The sequence below is a fragment of the Sturnus vulgaris genome, unplaced genomic scaffold, assembly GCF_052056855.1.
Source record: "Sturnus vulgaris isolate bStuVul1 unplaced genomic scaffold, bStuVul1.hap1 Scaffold_195, whole genome shotgun sequence".
NCBI classification, from domain to species: Eukaryota; Metazoa; Chordata; class Aves; order Passeriformes; family Sturnidae; genus Sturnus; species Sturnus vulgaris.
Genome location: NW_028276170.1, coordinates 17,160,807 through 17,181,305, shown reverse-complemented (window position 1 = coordinate 17,181,305; position 20,499 = coordinate 17,160,807). Strand labels below are relative to the sequence as shown.

The following is a 20,499-nucleotide window of genomic DNA, read 5'->3' as shown; positions in this document are numbered from 1 at the left end:
TCCTATCCCTGTATCTTCTGCCTGAAAGCCTCTGATTTGAAACTATAATTAGAAGGGAGGGGGTTGAACTCTACATCTCAGAAAAAGGGGTTCTCGTCTTCCCTTAGCAAATACCTGTCTTTGAAACCAAGACACATGGTCATGGGTCATCTCATGGTCATGCCATGGTCATCTCATCGCCACAATCACATCATGGTCATCTTACAGTTGTGGTTGTGTCACAGTCATGGTTCTTCAGTGGTTGTGGTCATCTCATCATAATGATCATCTCATGGTCTTGATCACCACATGGCCATGGTGTGTTGTGGTCATCTCATGGACATCTCTTGGTCACAATCATCTCATGCTCATGGTCATCTCATTGTTACCTCATGGTCATCTCATGGACACAATCACATCATGGTCATCTCACAGCTGTGGCCGTGTCATGGTCATGGTTGTCCCTTGATCAACTCATGGTCAGAATCATATCTTGACCTTGATCATTCCATGGCTGTGGTTGTATTATGGTCACAGTCATGCTCATCTCATGGTGCTGGTTCATCTGGTTTTACAATTTGGGGCTTAGCACCATTAGATGTTACCAATTGAAGTCTTTTTCTATAACAAAAGCTATTGCAGTAATCCATTTGAACTGAGCCAAACAGTTCCAATTCTTGACCCTCTAATGGTGCATGTGGAAGATTGAGAGACCACGAATCCCAAAAATCTACAGGATTGTATTTCAGCTTACCAATGGGACTGTTCCTTTGTATATTACGAATGGCCTTTTTATTTACTGGCCACTCATCTATGGCCAGACCTACCAGCCATGTTGAAGAGGGGTGATTTGGGGTGGCAACAGATAAACATAAAGTCTCCTGGGGTGTTATGTTCGCTAAAGGCTCGCTGTTAGGAGTTGGGAGTACTGGAACTTTCTGGTGGGCAGTCCATTAATGGCTGTAGGTAAGGTTTGATGGTTTTGGCTGGTATCCACTGAGGTCCTCTATCTGTGGAGACACAACCCCATCCATTCCCCCAGTTATTAACTGAAATGGTCCTAACATTTGATTTGTTTCAGGCTCTTTTACTAACACTGATGGTCATCAGCATCATCAGCTTGTGGATTTCTGTCACAGCACGAGGCCAGCTCACACTCTGGTGGTAGTTTTTTTGGTGGTTGCCTGGGGAAATTGCCTTTAGCCTGGGGTTGGTTTTGACCAGGAACTGGGTATCTCCCTTTTCTCTGTGGACAGTCTTTTCAGAAATGTCCCTGTGGAACACATCGAAAGCAAGTGGGTTGTTATTGTGATTGTGGTGTTTTAAAAGGAAACTGCACAGCCACCAGGGCTTTTGCAACTCCCTGCCCCATGGCCTGGGCCTGTCCTGCTGCCACATTCATCCCCAGACGATTGCACGCCTCGATCATCTGGAGGATCATTGGTGGTGGTTCTCGTGGCAGGGCGTGCAAGACCTTTGGACACTCGGAGTTACCATGAGCTACTGCCAATGTCTCTAACAGCTTGTTCCTGGTCCTAGCATCAGGGATTGGTTTTTCCAATGCTTGTTTTAACCGCTCTATAAATTCCATGTATGTCTCTCCTGGCTCTTGCCTAATATTAGTATACTCCAAGTTAGGATTGCTGCCATCTGGTACATGGACCAATGCTTTAAACAAAAATCTTTAACTTCACCACGTACTTGCCTGGGGACTGCTGCTGCTTGCTCCTCAGGTTGGCTAAATTGTCCTTTCCCAGTTAGGTGGTCCATCATTAATGCTGCTCTGGCTGTGTCATTCAGACTTACCTGAAACTTAACCCAAACTTTACTGAAGCAAGCCCGCATTGGCTGCCTGTCACTGCGGTATCGCTGTTGACGAGTCCCTTCACAGAATCAGCTCTCTGATCCTGTGGTGTCCATGCATCTCCCCAGCCAATCACTGCCTCACACACGAGGTGACCACCACCCCACTCTCTGGCCATCTGACCCGCAGCTGAGCCCTTCCCAGAGTGCCTTTTGGTGGATAAAAGTGAACGGAAGTGCACAGGATTTAACAAAGATAGAAAAGGTCCTTATTCTGTAAGGCGTTCCTTCTTTCCTACAGTTATGGTCATCACCATTATCTCATGCTCATGGTCACCTAATGGTCATCTCACAGTCACCTCATGGTCACAATCATCTCACAGCCATGGTTGTGTCATGATCATCTCATGGTCTTGATCAGCACACAGCCATGGTGTGTTGTGGTCATCTCATGGCCACCTCTAGGTCAAGATCCTGTCATGGTCATCTCACAGCCTTCAGTATTTCATGGCCATGGTGGTGTCAAGGACATCTTGTGGTCATCTCATGGTCACCATCATCTTGTGGTCATCTCATGGTCATGGCCATCTCATGGTCATGGTCCTTTCCTGATCACCATCATCTTATGCATGTGGTCATCTCACTGTAATGGTCACCTCATGATCATGTCATGGTCACCTCATGGTCATCACATGGCCATGATCACATCAGGGTCACCTCAAGGCCATGGTTGTGCCATGGCCAACCCATGGTCATCTCTTGGTCCAAATCATTTCATGGTCAGGGCCGTGGTTGTGTCATGGTCACTCTCATCTCACGGCCATCTCGTGCTCGTGTCATGGCCAGGGAACTTCTCCAAGATCCCGAGCCGTGATTTTGGGACACTCAAGGACCTTTGGGGACAATGAGGCCTGGTCTGACCCCTCCCCCCATCCCACTGCCCCTCCAGGAGCCCAACGTGGCCAAACCCTCCTGGGGAGACCTGGGATATGGGACACGGAGCAGGAAATGAATCCTGGGGGATGGAGTTGGATGTGGCTGGCAAGTCCCTATTCCAATCCGGCTGTCATGGTCCTGCTCGTGCTGTTCCCAACCTGTTCCTGGTGTCCCCATTCCCGTTCTTGGTGTCCGAATGCTCTTCCTGGTGTCCCCATTCTCATTCCTGCTGTCCCCATCCCTATCCCCAGTGTCCCCATCCACGTTCCTGGCTCCCAGAGAGGAATTGCCAGACACTGGAGGAGGGAACTCAGATTTATTGCCCCAAGCAGGATTTACAGCCCCAAACCAGGATAATTTCACAGCAGAACTAAAACATTGGGAATATTTGTGGTTCCAGGCTTCAAAACACTGGAAAATCAGAAATGGATCCATTAGCAAAAGCTGTGGGTGTGTGGGAGCAGCAGGATGAGTTCTGCTGGCAGCCCTTGGTTTCCTGGGAAGAGGGAAGGGGCTGGATCCAGCTCCATGGATCGCTCAGGCGGTGATTCCTGCTGGGATGAGAAAGTGTCACGGTGCCACCCTGTCCCTGTCTGCATCCCACAGGATGGACCTGGCTGGAGCCCATGGAGAGCAGGAGCTCCTCCAGAATTCTACCTGATCCCCCTCCAATCCTGCCCGAGTAGACCTCTGGAATCCCTCCCTCATCCTGCCCCATCCATCCATCCATCCATCCATCCATCCATCCATCCATCCATCCATCCATCCATCCATCGCGATCCCTATTTCAGAATCCAGCCCCAATCCCACTCCACAATTCCATCTGATCCTGCTCTGATCCAGAATTCCTCCATGATCCCAATCAGTCCATCCTGCCCCAGTCCTCCTCTAGAATCTCACCCTGATCCCACTCTGTACCTGCATTCAAGCCGTTGGTTCCCACATCTTTTCCTGCAGAAAGAGAAGATCCATGAGATTCCAGCATGGATCACACACTGGGATTAACCCCAGGGTCCATCCTAGGATCCACAAAGAGGGGATCCAGAGCTGGATCCACCACTGGTACTCACCGGCTGCTATGTTTCATCCAGTCCTGTCCCTCCTCCCTGTGGAAAAACAGTGGGATCAGTGTTGGTGGCACAGGATTCCCAGAACAGTGCCAGGTGGATCCGTGCCCCTTCCCGGCCCCCATCCCGTGTGTTACCGGATTGGTGCTTCCAGACAAAGATTCCAATGAGGGCATTGAGGATGATGATGGCAGCGATGATGGGCACAGCGTCCACCACGATGAGATTCCTGCCAGATGTTGGATCTGGGAAATGCAGGACGGTGAGGCAAGGGAGGGAAATCACCATTTGGGAATTCCAAATTCCCAATTCCCACATTCCACATTCCCAGCCTCACCCCAAGCGTAGATCCCGGGCCCCGACATTCCGGGATGCTCCACCCGGCACCGGTACTGCTCCCGCTCCTCCGGCCGCGCCTCGATCCTGGCCCAGGTGTGGAAGGTGCCGTCGCTGTTGGGAACGATCCCGCCCCACTCCGTCTCCTGATCCCAGATTTCATCCCCCTTCATCCAGTTGACTGCGATGGAGCTGGGGTAGAATCCGTACGCGTGGCAGGACAAGATCAGCGTCCCGTGTTCCTCTTTTCCAGACACATGGACATCAGGGGGCTCTGGAATGGGATAACGGTGAGAGACATCCATGGAATTCGATTGAGTCCATGGGTGAGATCTGGCCCTGGAATTCCCACTGGAATGGGATGGGGATGACATCTCCCCATGGAATTTCCACTGGAATCAGATGGAGGAGAGATCTAACCCTGGAATTCCCACTGGAATGGGATGGGGTTAAAATCTGCCCATGGAATTCCATGGGAATGGGACAGGGGTGAGATCTGCCCATGGATTTCCCACTTGAATAGGATGGGGGTGAGACCTGCCCATGGAATTCCTACTGCCATAGCATGGGGGTGAGATCTGGACATGGAATTCCCAGTAAAACGAGATAGAGGACACATCTGCCCATGGAATTCCCACTGGAAATTGATGTGGGTGAGAACTGCCCATGGAATTCAGATTGGAATGGCATGGGGTTAAAATGTACCCATGGAATTCCTTGGGAATGGGACAGGGGTGAGATCTGTCCATGGAATTCCCACTGGAATGGGATGGGGGTGAGATCTGTCCCTGGAATTCGGGTTGGAATGGGATGGTGGTAAAATCTGCCCCTGGAATTCCATGAGAATGGGACAGGGGTGAGATTCAACCATGGAATTCCTACTGGAATAGGATGGGGGTGAGACCTGTCCATGGAATTCCCACTGCAATGGGTTGGGGGTGAGATCTTTCCCTGGAATTCCCACTTGAATGCAATGGGGGTGAGACCTGTCCATGGAATTCCCACTGGAATGGGATGGGGCTGAGTCCTGTCTGTGGAATTCCCACTGGAATGGGATGGGGGTGAGTCCTGTCTGTGGAATTCCCACTGGAAGGGAATGAGGGTGAGATCTTTCCCTGGAATTCCCACTTGAATGCAATGGGGGTGAGATCTTTCCCTGGAATTCCCACTGGAATGGGATGGGGGTGAGACCTGTCCGTGGAATTCCCACTGGAATGGGATGGGGGTGAGATCTTTCCCTGGAATTCCCACTGGAATGGGATGGGGGTGAGACCTGTCCATGGAATTCCCACTGGAATGGGTTGGGGGTGAGATCTTTCCCTGGAATTCCCACTTGAATGCAATGGGGGTGAGACCTGTCCATGGAATTCCCACTGGAATGGGATGGGGGTGAGACCTGTCCATGGAATTCCCACTGGAATGGGATGGGGGTGAGATCTTTCCCTGGAATTCCCATGGTCCCAAATCTTCCATATCCCACATTCCCACAGGAATTCTGCTCCCACCTTTGCGGTCCAGCTCCTTCTGCCCGTATCTGACGTATTTCTGGAGCCATTCCGGGCATTCGTGCCCCAGGTAATTTATCCGCCTCTCAGCCTCGTTCTCATGTTCCCAGCGCCTCCTGGTGATCTCAGCAGCGCTGTCGGCCGCCACCAATCTCCCGGATCCCAGGTCAAAGGAGATGTAATCCCGCCCATCGTAGCCATCCTGGTAGGATCCACGGATGCTCCCGTCAGACAGGAGGTCACAGCCGTAAACTATCAACAATGTGTGGAGACCTGGGGGGATTGTACCCACAGAGACCCATGGAATTGTGTCCCAGCCCCACAGAGCCCCATTCCAACCCTATGGTGCCCCAGAGTCTGATGGAGACCCACAGAGCCTCATCCTAACCCCATGGATCCACATCCCAACCCATGGATCTCAACCCCACAGATCCCATCCCAACCCTGTGGATCCCCACTCACACCCACGGACCACAAGATATCCCATACCAACCTAATGGATCCCTAAGTCAGCCCCTTGGCACCCTGTGAATCCACATTCAGGCCCTATGGATCCACACCCCAGCCCCACGGATCCACAACCCAACCCATAGATCTATCCCAGCCCCACAGATCCCATCCCAGCCCCACAGATGAGGCCACTCACCCCTGCTCTGGTTGTACCGGTCCTGCAGTGTCTCCAGGTTCCAGGCATCCATGTGCTCATTCCTCTTGCAGGTCTCAGTCATCCTATCCCAATATCCCGGCTCGACTCCATCCTTTATCCACTGTGTCAGTGGCTCCATCCGGCCCCGCTCGCTGTCGTAGCGCTCGAAGGGGATCCCATCCAGGTACCCAACGGTCACGTACTCAGGAATCCCCGGGCTGGGCTCTGACACCGCCACAGACAGGTAATACAGGGAGTGGAGAACTGGGGGGACACAGAGATTTAGGGGGGTTGAGGGGGTCATGGATCAATGAAAGAGGAACTGGGAGAGGTGGGAAGGGAGTGCATGGGGACCCAGTGTCCAGGAACGGGTGCTCAGGGGACGCCCAGTGTCAAGGAAAGGGGAATACAAGCATGGGGAGAGGTGGGATGGGGGTTCCAGGGGATTCCTGTGCTGAGGAAAGAAAGTCCAGGGGTCCCCAATGCCAAGGAAAGAGGAGTCACAAGGCAGGGAGACCCGGGATGGATGGAATGGGAAGCTCAGGGAGTCTTTGATGCAGAGGGAACGGGGAGCAAGGGGCTAAAAAAATCAGGAATGGTGGTCCAGGGGGTCTCAGTGTCAAGGAAAAGGGGAGTCTGGAAAAGGGAAAGATGGGATGGATGGGAAATGGGTGCAGGAGGGAAATGGTACTGGATAATAGAGTGCAGAGGGGTTCCAGTGCCCAGGACTTAAAATTCAGGGGGTCCCAGAGCCCAGAATCCTCCCTGAGACCCTCCACGACCCCCCAGGGGCCTTCCTGGAGCCACTGGGTCCCCCTGCAGAACGAGGAGGGGGTGAAGAACGGGGGGATGCAGAGATTGGGGGGGCAGGAAGCAGAATGGGGAGACCCAGGAGAGCTGGGAAGGGTCCAAGGTTCAAGGAAAGGTCTGGGAGAGGCGGGATGGGGGATCCAGGGGGTCCCTGTGCCCAGGAAAGAGGGTCCAGAGGTCCCCGGTGTTGAGGGAATGGGGGCCCTGGGAGCTGGGAAAGGCAGGAATGGGGGGGCAGGGGGTCCCTGGGTCACGGGAAAGGGGGGTCTGGGGATGGGAGAGGCGAGCGGATCCTGAAGGCTCAGCCTGGGAGACAGGAAAGAGACCGAGGGAGAGCGGTGGGGGAGGGGATGGGGGAAAGGGGGAATTCCAGGGAGTTCATCTGGATCCCATTGGATCCCCGCTACGACCCTCCTGAGACCCCTGGGTCACCGGGGACCCTCTGGGACGCCGTTTCGGGAAGCGGCGGGAGTGGAAAACGGGGGGGGACACGAAAGTTGGGAATTCTAGGAGGTCCAAAGATCAAGGAAAAGGGCGGGAATGGGGCCTGGGAAAAGCGGGATGCCGGAAAATGAGGCGCAGGGGGGTCCCAGGCCCGGAAATGGAGATTCAGGGATGTCCCAGTGCCCAGGAATGGGGGTCAGAAGGGCTCCCATGCTGCGATTCGGGGTTTAAAGGATCCTGATCCCTAGGGATGAGGATTCAGGGGGGTCCCGGTGCCAGATAAGGGGTTCCAGGGGGGTCCCTGTGCTGGGGAAATGTATGGGAAGCACAGGACCCAAACAGGGGATTCAGGGGATTTTCCCTACCCGGGAATGAAAGTTTAGGGGGTTCCCGCTGCCCAGGAAGGGGGGTTCAGGGGGGTTCCTGGTCTGCAATTCGGGGTTCAAAGGGATCCTGATCCCCGGGAATGGGGGTTTATGGGGGTGCCGGTGTCAGATAAGGAGGTACAGGGGGATCCCGGTGCCCGGAAATTGGTGCTCATGGGGGTCCCCGTGCCCAGGAATGGGGGTACAGGGGGGTCTCCGTGCCCAGGAATGGGGGTACAGGGGGGTCCTGATGCCGGGAAAGGGGATGGGGGGGTCATAGGACCCAAAATAGGCGAGGGGGGTATTTCCCGTACCCGAGGATGAAGGTTAAGGCGGTTCCCGGTGCCCCGAAATGGAAGTTCAGGGCGTTTCCCGGTCCGCGATTCGGGGTTCAAAGGGATCCTGATCCCCAGGAATGAGGGTTTAAGGGGGTCCCGGTGCAAGATGAGGGGGTTCAGGAGTGTCCCACTGCCCGCAAATTGGTACTCAAAAGAGTCCCCATGCCCAGAAATGGGGGTACAGGGCGGTCTTGGTGCTGGGGAAGGGGATTAAGGGGGGGTCACAGGACCCGAAATGCGGATTCCAGGCGTTCCCCTACCCGGGAATGAAGGTTTAGGGGTTTCCTGGTGCCCGGAAACGGACGTTCAGGGGGGTCGCGATTTCAAGAGTCCCACTCACCTTTCCTCGCGCTCCCCGGGCCCCCCAGGAGCCCCAAGAGCAGCCCCAGCGCTGCAGTCATGGCGCTACCCCGCTTCGAGCCCGCCCGGACCTGACCCAGTCTGGCCCCGCCCCAGCTCTGGCCCCGCCCTCAGAGCCGCCTCCTGCCTCGCCATTGGCGGCGCTCTTTCCTGTTCGCCAATGGCAGTCCGACATCTGAGTGACGTCACCCGGCGCCGGGTAGATCCCGGTCTCTCAGGTTGGGACGCGGAAGCGAAAGAGCCCGAGAGAGAGCGCGGGGGGGGAGGGGACGTCGGAATTCCACAGAATTCCTCTGGATCCCTCTGGATCCCCGCTGCGATCCCCCGGAGCCCTCTGAGAGCCACCTGGGACCCCCTTAAGAAAGCGCCGGGTAAGCCGTTTCGGATCCTTGTTATTAAAAATGTATAAATTGAGAACCAAAGCAATATTCGATTAAATGATCTGCTGTTACTGTCAGAGACAAAAAATAATTTATTGGGGAAGGATTTAATAATAGCATTGGATTTGAAAATTGAAGTATCCCAAGGGCAACTTAAAATTTATGCCTTAACCAAAAAGATGAGGAACAAATATGTGCTGAGGTGTGGTACACCCCTGGGGAAATAGGGAAATTGAAAATGAAACCTATCAAAGTGAAAATCACTGACCTCGATTTGCCAATCCGAGTTTGTCAATATCCAATATCATTAGAAGGGAACCCGGGCCTTCAGCCTGTTACAGAAAACCTTTTGCAACAAGAGATTTCAGAACCATGTATGTCCCCACATAATACTCTTATTCTGCCTGTCAAAAAGACAGACGGGAATTACAGATTGGTACAGGATTTGAGGGCTATAAATCAGCGAACTGTCATCAAATTTCCAGTAGTAGCAAACCCTTACACCCTCTTAAGCCAGCTGTCCCCTGACTACACTTGGTATAGTGTAATAGATCTAAAAGATGCCTTCTGGGCATGCCCGTTAGAGGAAAGTAGCAGAGATTGCTTTGCCTTTGAATGGGAAGATCCTGATAAAGGCAGGAAACGACAACTGCGTTGGACACTATTGCCTCAGGGCTTTACAGAATCCCCCAATGCCTTTGGGCAGCCCTAGAAGAATTAATGCAATCTTTTGAGCTACCAGAAGGGGTGAAATGGTTACAATATGTAGATGATCTATTAATAGCACAAAAAAGACCAGAAATCTACTAGAAATGGGACTATATGACTTTTAAACTTTTTGGCACAGCAGGGTTTGAAGGTATGCAAAGCTAAATTGCAATTCACAGAAGCAGAAGTAGAATATTTAGGTCATTGGTTAAGTAAAGGGAAAAAGAAATTGGATCCTAACAGAGTGTTTGGATAACTAAGCCTGGGACCTCCAAAGACTAAAAAAGAAGTGAGGAAAATGTTGGGACTGCTGGGATACTGTCATCAATGAATAGAGGGATTTAGTGAGAAAGTGAAATTTCTATATAAAAAACTTACCAGTAATCGCCTGAAATGGGCAGAGGAGGATGACAAAAGTTTTGAAAAGGTCAGACATGCTTTAATTCAAGCCCCTGTACTCAGTCTCCCAGATTTGGAGAGACCATTTCAATTATTTGTAAATACCTCTGATCAAACAGCACATGGGGTGCTCAGCCAGGAATGGGCAGGCAGTCGAAAGCCAGTGGGATTTTATTCTAAACTGCTCGACCCTGTCAGTCGGGCTTGGCCCACATGTCTGCAGGCCCCAGTGGCCACAGCACTTTTAATGGAAGAAGCCTGAAAAGTCACCTTTGGGGCGACCCTAGTGGTCCACACCCCCATAATGTGAGGGGAATTCTGAATCAAAAAGCCGAGAAATGGTTAACTGATGCCCGAATATTAAAATATGAAGCTATTCTAATCACTTCCCCAGACTTAGAGCTAAAAGCAGCAACTGCTCAAAGTCCTGGACAATTCCTGTATGGGGAACCAGGAGAAAATTTAGAATGTGATTGTGTGGACAATTACTCTTCAGTAAAAATAAGCGATAAAGAAATTAAGGGCAGAACTGTATGAGAATTAATAGGTTTCAGCAGATGGCAGGGAAAGTTTACTCAAAACCCAGGCCAGACAAATTACTGAACAATTACATCAACGAACTCTTTGGCGAACGAGAGTGCTAGCAGAACAATTTTTACATTTTTTTGGATGCATTGGCATTTTTGATATTGCAAAGCAGAGCATCCAGACTTGGTTAACTTGTTCACAAAATTAATTAAAAGTTATGCTACAAGGTCCATCAGGAGAATGGAAATTTGCTTACAGACCCTTTGAAAGAATACAAATAGATTTTACAGAATTCCCAAAAATAGGAAGATGGAACTATTTACTAGTAATGGCAACAAATTAACCCACTGGGTCGAGGCACACCCTGCAGCTAGAGCCACATCACAAGTGGCAGCCAAAATATTGTTGGAACACATAATCCCAAGGTATGGCCTGGTTCGAGCCATAGACTCAGAGCAGGGGACGCACTTTACATCAAAGGTGCTGCAGTCACTGACCCCGGCACTGGGCATCAGCTGGGAGTATCACATACCTTGGCACCCTCAGAGTTCTGGCAGGGTTGAAAGGATGAATCAAACATTAAAACAACAGCTGTCAAAATTAATGATTGAGACTAAAATGCCATGGACAAAGTGCCTCCCACCAGCCCTGTCTAATATACGAACAATGCCAAATTGGAAAACAGGGATTTCACCATATGAAATGCTGTATGGTATGCCTGACCCTAAAGGAGAACAACTTGATCCAGCTTTAGTTCAGGACCCTTCCCTCCAGAATTACGTAATAATGATCAATAAAAATTTGTAAGAATTAAGGGAGAAGGGAATTTAAGCTCAAACCGTCCCTCTAAGATTTGCCATAGATAAGATTAGGCCACGACAACCTGTGTTAATTAAAGAAGAAAATCTAGATCCAAAATGGGAAGGACTGTATTTGGTTCTGTTAACAACTGAAACAGCTGTGAGGACAGCTGGAAAGGGATGGACACGTGTGAGTAGAGTCCAGGGTCCTGTAACCCCTCCTACTGCAGGTTGGGCAGTGACATCCGAGCCTGGAGACCTCAAAGGGCGAATCCAGAGCTCTCGATGTTGGCACCGGATCAATTTGTCTCGAAGGTCTCCCAGTCAGGACTGAAAGTCACCTGTCCTGAAGCCAGGTGTGATTGTAACCTGTTCATCAAAAAGAGTTGTCCATATTGTCCTGAGCTGTGGTGGTCTCATCCCTATGGTGGGTATCTCCCATTCACATTATGTGTCCAATGTAGAAGAAAGGAACAGAAGGAAACTGTTAAGGTGCTAAATACCCTATCAGCACGAGGAAAAATCGAAATTGATGATCATAACTGGTGGGAGTTATTTGAGAGTGGAACAAGAGGAGAAAAGAGAGCCAGAGCAGAGGTATTGGCAATAGAGTGTCAGAAGGGTTGTGTATACCGAGCTGTTACTGCTGTACCTCGTACTGGAATGTTAAAGCTAAATTTGGGACAAAATTAAGAAACACTACCAAAAGAGAAAGACAAAGTGGGAGAGCCCAGGACATATTCCCTGCTGCCGAGAAGATGAAACAAACCTCGGCTACTGGCAGCAACCCCGTAGGCCTTGAGGGAGGCAGAGGGATGAAAATGGTCATGGGAGTCATCCCATTGCTAATGATGATAAAAGGAAATAATGCTGATGCTTGTTCCAAGTGTCACCAGACAATTGGGTACGGGGATGCACGGTATCCACCCTTGCCTTCCACACACACATCGATTCCTGCTAGAATCAGCAGAAGTTGGAAACGTGTACTATTATGGGAAAAAGTTATTGGGTGGCCACCAATTTGGGAAAAGGAGGGTGGGCTCCATCGGCATACCAAAGTTGCCCAGTAGGAGAGACACAGCTCTGCTTCCCAAAAGAAGGTATGTGGGGATATTCAGATGAAGGAGGAGTGCGAGATCACTACAAGGAGGAATTGATAAAACATACAACTAAAGCGTTGAAAGGAACAAGGACAAATGTTGTGTTGTTTAATGTTAATTTTCCTTCTGTGTTGATGGTTCGTCCCAGTTTCTTTCCCTTAAGTTAAGTACATAATGGTTTTTCCCTTTCATGCCTTGGGCCTACCCCTCCTCTTTATCTGGAACCTTCCCTGTCCCTCACCCTAAACCCTGCCCCACGGGATGTCCATCCTTTGTAGCCCCTCCCTTTGTTCTAGAAGTTTCTGTGTCAAGCATTCCCTCTTGTATCCATGATTGGTTATCTTGTATGTATCCCCACCCTCGGTTTGCCTTATTGGCTCAATGTACCCCTTTCCCCACCTTCTGTACCTCCCCCCGTTAACCGTTATTGGCCAGAGTTTTGTGCCTTCCCCTTGCTCCTCCCCTGTACTTAAGCCTGTGTAGAACCCCCTCAAACTGCCTTTTGAGGTTTCCCCCCAACCTCCGGACCTGTTACCTTTTCCTTCAATAAATCCCTTCCCCCAGAACCGTAAAAGGTCTCTCCTGCACCTCTTTATCCCTCCCTGACGACTCGCCCAGGCGTAGCTGTTGCTACGCCCCTTCTGCGGCTCCCAGAGTGGTGCCGGGGAGGGGCCACTCACCGACGCAGGCTTCCAGGAGCTGTTAGCCCAGGTGAGGGGGGAAGTGGGTGGAAGAAACGTCAGACAAACCGTGGGGTAGCTTTAATTTGTATGAGAAAATAAAACAACAACTCAGTGAACGGAACTTACCCCCCTTGGGAAAGAATTTATTTGTGGAATTAATGCGAGAAATTACTACTGAACTGAAGTCACTGTTGGATCACTGTGGAGGAATGCAGATGACTGAGCAATGGCCATGGAGGGGGGAGGGATTAGGCCCAGATCAATTATTACAGTGGAATCAAACAGAAATATTGATGGGAATCAATAGACCTGAAGGGTGGGTTCTGAGTCATGAGGTAACAGGAGAAGCATCTATAACACGTCAGGGAAGTAACTTTACCCAAGATGTGGGGCACACCCCCTGTAAGACTCTCCTGACTACAAATGCAAGCAATCAGTCTTGGTGGCCCAAAACTCTAAAAAAATATTGAGGAAAGCTAAGTAAGGGTAATTGTATAAAGAACAATTTTACAGGACTCTGCTGGTATAATAAGAATAGTGTAAGAATCTATTGGCAACGACCTGAATCAGTTCAGCTAAGCTGGAAAGTCCCAGATGGAATATTTTGGATCTGCAGGAAAAGAGCTTCTAATACCCTACCAAACAGATGGAGAGGGACATGTACCTGAGGGATTATCCAGCCTGCAGTTTTTACATTACCAGAAGAGAAAGACAATCAAGTGTTAGGAGCTCCCTTGTATAAAACTTTGCCTCCAAACAAAAAGAGCCCATCCATAGGGGTAACACAAATCTGGAAGGATGATGAATGGCCCCCAGAACAAATTATTGAGTACTATGGGGCTCAAGATGGAAGCTGGGGCTATCTCACTCCAATTTATATGATAAATAGAATTATCAGGCTACAAGGCCTGGTAGAAATTACTTCCAAGCAAACAGCCCGAGCAATGGAATTGATAGCTAAACAACTTACCCAAACTAGAGCAGCAGTATATCAAAATCGACGAGCCCTGGACTATCTGTTAGCTGAAGAAGGGGGAGTGTGTGGGAAGTTCAATAATTCTGAATGCTGCATAGAAATTGATGATAATGGTGAAGTAATTACTAAAATTGTAGAAGAAATATAACAAATAGCCCATGTACCTGTATAAACCTGGAACTCTGTGTTTAATGATAATTGGTGGAATAACCTGTTGGGGGGAGATTGGCGGAAGGAATTAGGGTTTATGTTAACATGTGCATTATTAGGAGAACTGTTCATCCCTTGTCTTGTTCCATGCTTCATTCGACTAATCCAGTCGGTGGTTCAAGGAATGCAAGTTGCTACAATACCAATAGACCCTGAGAAGGCAACAAAACTAATGGCAGTGAATCAATTAAATCTAGTACAAGAAGTCCTGTCAAAATTTGTAGCCAAAACATGAATCAATGGGATAAAAGAAAAGAAGTGGTGAAATTGTGATAATTAATAAAAGATTTGTGTTACTCACGAAAGAATTGGGATTTGAATGAGACAGAATACTAAGGTCTGAAGTGAAGCATGGACACTAGATAACAAAAAATATATTATTAAATCATTCTGTTTTAAATCACCGTGTTTGTTATGTTATGTTATGTTATGTTATGTTATGTTATGTTATGTTATGTTATGTTATGTTATGTTATATTATGTTTCTTATGTTATGTTATGTTTTTCAAATAAGTTACATCAACTGCCAGCTTGCAAAATCACACTTTTGGATAGTCCTTCCAGCCTTTGTTTGATCACTGCTGCCTCTCTCAAGGACCAGACTTGCAGATTTCCCTGGTGGTTGTCTACAAAGACCAGATGGTTATCTGTGAGACTGACTATCGCCCAGAGGCTTTGTGAGTTTGGATGCAGATGCTTCTTCGACCACCACTGCTTACCTGCCAAAATTATGACAGGAAAAAAACAAAAATTATTGATTACAACGAGAAAGCACAGTATAAGTAGAGACTGCAAACCAAGGTTGGAGGGAGTGTGGAGTGGACGGTGACCTCTCAGGTTCCCAGCGCTGTTTGCTCTTTCTCTATCAAATAAAGCAATCTAAATTTTGCTGAATATCGAGACTGTTGTTTCTCATTCATAACAAGCAGGAGGTGAGGAGAGTGGCAGGATCTGAGGAGATCCAGACCACAGCCGGGTCGTGGTCATCTCATGGTCACTCATGGTCATCTTATGGTCATCTCCCAATCACCATCATCTCATGCTCATGGTCACCTCATGGCCAGGATCATGTTATGGTCATGGGCATGCCGTGGTCATCTCTTGGTCACAATACCTCATGCCCATTTTCATCTCACAGTTGTCATCATGTCATGGTCACAGTCATGGACATTTCTTGATCACCTCATGGCCATGGTTGTCTCATGGTCATGGTAGGGATGCATCATGATCCTGGGCACCACATGGCTGTGTGTTGGCTATCTCATGGTCACAGCCCTGTCATGGTCCTCTCTTGGTTTCAATATCTCATGCCCATGGTTATCTCACCATCAAAGTTGTGTCATCATCACAGCCATGGTCATTTCCTGACCTTCATCATCTTATGCTCATGGTCAACTCAGCCTAATGGTCATCTCATGGTCACCTCATGGTCACCTCATGGTCATAATCATCTTATCACCATCATCTCATTATCATGGTCATCTCCTTATCACCATCATCTCATGGTTGTAGTCTTCCTGTGGCCACAATTATTTCACAGCCATGGTCATATTGTTGTCACCTCATGGTCATCTCCTGATCTCCAACATCTCATGCTAACGGTCATGGTTTTGTCACGGTCATGGTCATCTCATGGTCTTGGTCATCTCCTGATTCCCATCATCTCATGCCCATTGTCATCTCCATGTCGTGGTCATCTCATGGTCACCTCATGGTCATTTCAAGGTCGTGACTGTGTCATGGTCATTGCATGGTGTTGGGGGTTGAATTGTTCCCTTTTCTTTCTGTGGAATTTTTCCCATTGTTATGCTGAGTATTTGTGGCTACACCTTAGTAGCAGTAGTTTTCTCTCACGGGGGCGTGGGAGATAGCGGGAGACTGGAAAAGGAAAGGTGGGACAGGGGCCTGGGCTCGCTCTCATTCTCTCCTTCTCTCGCTCGCTCATGGAAAGAAGACGGTTGGGTCTCCTACCAAGCATCCTCCCCGCCATCCCAGCGCCGGGAGCCACGTTCCCTGCTGTCGGACATCGCTCTGCTGCTTTCCCACTTCATCCTACTAACTCTGGGCACTCTGCTGAGCACCACCACCAACACCGTGAGGGGGGAGTCGCTCCTCCATCCCTCTCACCCCTGGGCCGCTGCCACCATCACTCCAGCCCTCCTCAACTGCGTGGGACCTGCCCTGTCCTCAGCACCGGCAACTGAGCGCAGGGAGAGGGAGCCTGTGGCCATAAAGGGATTGGAACTGAGCTATACTGCTCTGTTTTGTTGTCAGTTTTTATAGCTGTTGTTGTTTCTGCTGTTTGCCTTGTTAGATATATCAGTAAAGAACTGTTATTCCTATCCCCATATCTTCTGCCTGAAAGCCTCTGATTTGAAACTATAATTAGAAGGGAGGGGGTTGAACTCTACATCTCAGAAAAAGGGGTTCTCGTCTTCCCTTAACAAATACCTGTCTTTGAAACCAAGACACATGGTCATGGTCATCTCATGGTCATTTCATGGTCATCTCATCGCCACAATCACATCATGGTCATCTTACAGTTGTGGTTGTGTCACAGTCATGGTTCTTCAGTGGTTGTGGTCATCTCATCATAATGATCATCTCATGGTCTTGATCACCACATGGCCATGGTGTGTTGTGGTCATCTCATGGACATCTCTTGGTCACAATCATCTCATGCTCATGGTCATCTCATTGTTACCTCATGGTCATCTCATGGACACAATCACATCATGGTCATCTCACAGCTGTGGCCATGTCATGGTCATGGTTGTCCCTTGATCAACTCATGGTCAGAATCATATCTTGACCTTGATCATTCCATGGCTGTGGTTGTATTATGGTCACAGTCATGCTCATCTCATGGTGCTGGTTCATCTGGTTTTACAATGTGGGGCTTAGCACCATTAGATGTTACCAATGGAACTCTTTTTCTATAACGAAAGCTATTGCAGTAATCCATTTGAACTGAGCCAAACAGTTCCAATTCTTGACCCTCTAATGGTGCATGTGGAAGATTGAGAGACCACGAATCCCAAAAATCTACAGGATTGTATTTCAGCTTACCAATGGGACTGTTCCTTTGTATATTACAGATGGCCTTTTTATTTACTGGCCACTCATCTATGGCCAGACATACCAGCCATGTTGAAAAGGGGTTATTTGGGGTGGCAAGAGATAAACATAAAGTCTCCTGGGGTGTTATGTTCGCTAAAGGCTCGCTGTTAGGAGTTGGGAGTACTGGAACTTTCTGGTGGGCAGTCCTTTAATGGCTGTAGGTAAGGTTTGATGGTTTTGGCTGGTATCCACCAAGGTCCTCTATCTGTGGAGACACAACCGTATCCCTCCCCCAGTTATTAACTGAAATGGTCCTAACATTTGATTTGTTTCAGGCTCTTTTACTAACACTGATGGTCATCAGCATCATCAGCTTGTGGATTTCTGTCACAGCGCGAGGCTGGCTCGTGCTCCAGTGCAAGTTTTTTTGATGGCAGCCTGGGGAAATTGCCTTTAGAAGAAAACTGTTTAGCCTGGGGTTGGTTTTGACCAGGAACTGGGTATCTCCCTTTTCTCTGTGGACAGTCTTTTCAGAAATGTCCCTGTGGAACACATCGAAAGCAAGTGGGTTGTTATTGTGATTGTGGTGTTTTAAAAGGAAACTGCACAGCCACCAGGGCTTTTGCAACTCCTTGCCCCATGGCCTGGGCCTGTCCTGCTGCCACATTCATCCCGAGACGATTGCACGCCTCGATCATCTGGAGGATCATTGGTGGTGGTTCTCGTGGCAGGGCGTGCAAGACCTTTGGACACTCAGAGTTACCATGAGCTACTGCCCATGTCTCTAACAGCTTGTTCCTGGTCCTAGTATCAGGGATTGGTTTTTCCAATGCTTGTTTTAACCGCTCTATAAATTCCATGTATGTCTCTCCTGGCTCTTGCCTAATATTAGTATACTCCAAGTTAGGATTGCTGCCATCTGGTACATGGACCAATGCTTTAAACAAAAATCTTTAACTTCACCATGTACTTGCCTGATGACTGCTGCTGTTTGCTCCTCAGGTTGGCTAAATTGTCCTTTCCCAGTTAGGTAGGTCCATCATTTATGCTGCTCTGGCTGTGTCATTCAGACTTACCTGAAACTTAACCCAAACTTGTCTGAAGCAAGCCCGCATTGGCTGCCTGTCACTGCGGTGTCGCTGTTGACGAGTCCCTTCACAGAATCAGCTCTCTGATCCTGTGGTGTCCACGCATCTTCCCAGCCCATCACTCCCTCACACACGAGGTGACCACCACCCCACTCTCTGGCCATCTGACCCGCAGCTGAGCCCTTCCCAGAGTGCCTTTTGGTGGATAAAATGAACGGAAGTGCACAGGATTTAACAAAGATAGAAAAGGTCCTTATTCTGTAAGGCGTTCCTTCTTTCCTACAGTTATGGTCATCACCATTATCTCATGCTCATGGTCACCTAATGGTCATCTCACAGCCACCTCATGGTCACAATCATCTCACAGCCATGGTTGTGTCATGATCATCTCATGGTCTTGATCAGCACACAGCCGTGGTGTGTTGTGGTCATCTCATGGCCACCTCTAGGTCAAGATCCTGTCATGGTCATCTCACAGCCTTCAGTATTTCATGGCCATGGTGGTGTCAAGGTCATCTTGTGGTCATCTCATGGTCACCATCATCTTGTGGTCATCTCATGGTCATGGCCATCTCATGGTCATGGTCCTTTCCTGATCACCATCATCTTATGCATGTGGTCATCTCACTGTAATGGTCACCTCATGATCATGTCATGGTCACCTCATGGTCATCACATGGCCATGATCACATCAGGGTCACCTCAAGGCCATGGTTGTGCCATGGCCAACCCATGGTCATCTCTTGGTCCAAATCATTTCATGGTCAGGGCCGTGGTTGTGTCATGGTCACTCTCATCTCACGGCCATCTCGTGCTCGTGTCATGGCCAGGGAACTTCTCCAAGATCCCGAGCTGTGATTTTGGGACACTCAAGGACCTTTGGGGACAGTGAGGCCTGGCCTGACCCCTCCCCCCATCCCACTGCCCCTCCAGGAGCCCAACGTGGCCAAACCCTCCTGGGGAGACCTGGGACATGGGACACGGAGCAGGAAATGAATCCTGGGGGATGGAGTTGGATGTGGCTGGCAAGTCCCAATTCCAATCCGGCTGTCATGGTCCTGCTCGTGCTGTTCCCAACCTGTTCCTGGTGTCCCCATTCCCATTCCTGGTGTCCAAATGCTCTTCCTGGTGTCCCCATTCTCATTCCTGCTGTCCCCATCCCTATCCCCAGTGTCCCCATCCACGTTCCTGGCTCCCAGAGAGGAATTGCCAGACACTGGAGGAGGGAACTCAGATTTATTGCCCCAAGCAGGATTTACAGCCCCAAACCAGGATAATTTCACAGCAGAACTAAAACATTGGGAATATTTCTGCTTCCAGGCTTCAAAACACTGGAAAATCAGAAATGGATCTGTAGAGAGCCTGGTGCAGGAATGGCTAGAAGAGAGAGGCCATAGTCAGATCAACTTGGTAAGGCTAAGAAAGTAGGCCTCAGCCTCAAGGGCACAGTGTCCTTGAATAGGGGAAGGCACGTAGAATTGAGAAAGACAGGCTGCAGAAGAGGAACTAAAAGAGCTCTGCTAGCCACAAGATTACAGAAGTGCTTAGCCAAGCAGCACAGTGACGCAAATGGCAGGTCGACCAATGAAGAGCTAAGATTTTGCACTATGCATGAGCTAATTAAGCACTGTATTTAATCACCACTCCATGTACCAATAAACGAGACTTTGCTGACGACCACCTGGTGTCCGTGTCTCCCTTCTCCGACAAATGGTGACCCCGACGCCGTCCCTCCGTCGCTAACAAGAAAACGGGGGAGAACGCGCCACGGTCGGTGAAGTAGAGTTGGGGCCTGCTGCAACCGGGTCGGTGTCAAATGACGTAGGGAAGACACCCCCAGGAGCTACAAAGGTGGTCCTGGGCCATACGTGCTGCCGAAGCCGGGGAGTTGCAACAGCGCTGACGACAAAAAATGGACAGGCAAGCAGCATATGATTTATTTATAGTACATATAGATAAGTTAGGGTTGAAAGAAATT

The 20,499-nt window shown here is 49.4% G+C and overlaps 1 protein-coding gene across 1 annotated transcript; it reads right to left on the bottom strand.

Moving 5' to 3' along the window:
• Positions 1-3,019: 3,019 nt before the first annotated feature.
• Positions 3,020-8,666, bottom strand: LOC148218147 (class I histocompatibility antigen, F10 alpha chain-like). Its single transcript, XM_088158245.1, has 8 exons — positions 8,570-8,666; positions 6,273-6,536; positions 5,627-5,899; positions 4,123-4,395; positions 3,923-4,030; positions 3,789-3,824; positions 3,637-3,669; positions 3,020-3,272 (listed from the first exon to the last, which is right to left on the bottom strand). Exons 1-6 carry the CDS (start codon positions 8,628-8,630, stop codon positions 3,802-3,804), a joined length of 1,002 nt encoding a protein of 333 aa, XP_088014371.1. The 5' UTR covers positions 8,631-8,666; the 3' UTR covers positions 3,020-3,272; positions 3,637-3,669; positions 3,789-3,801.
• Positions 8,667-20,499: the final 11,833 nt, after the last annotated feature.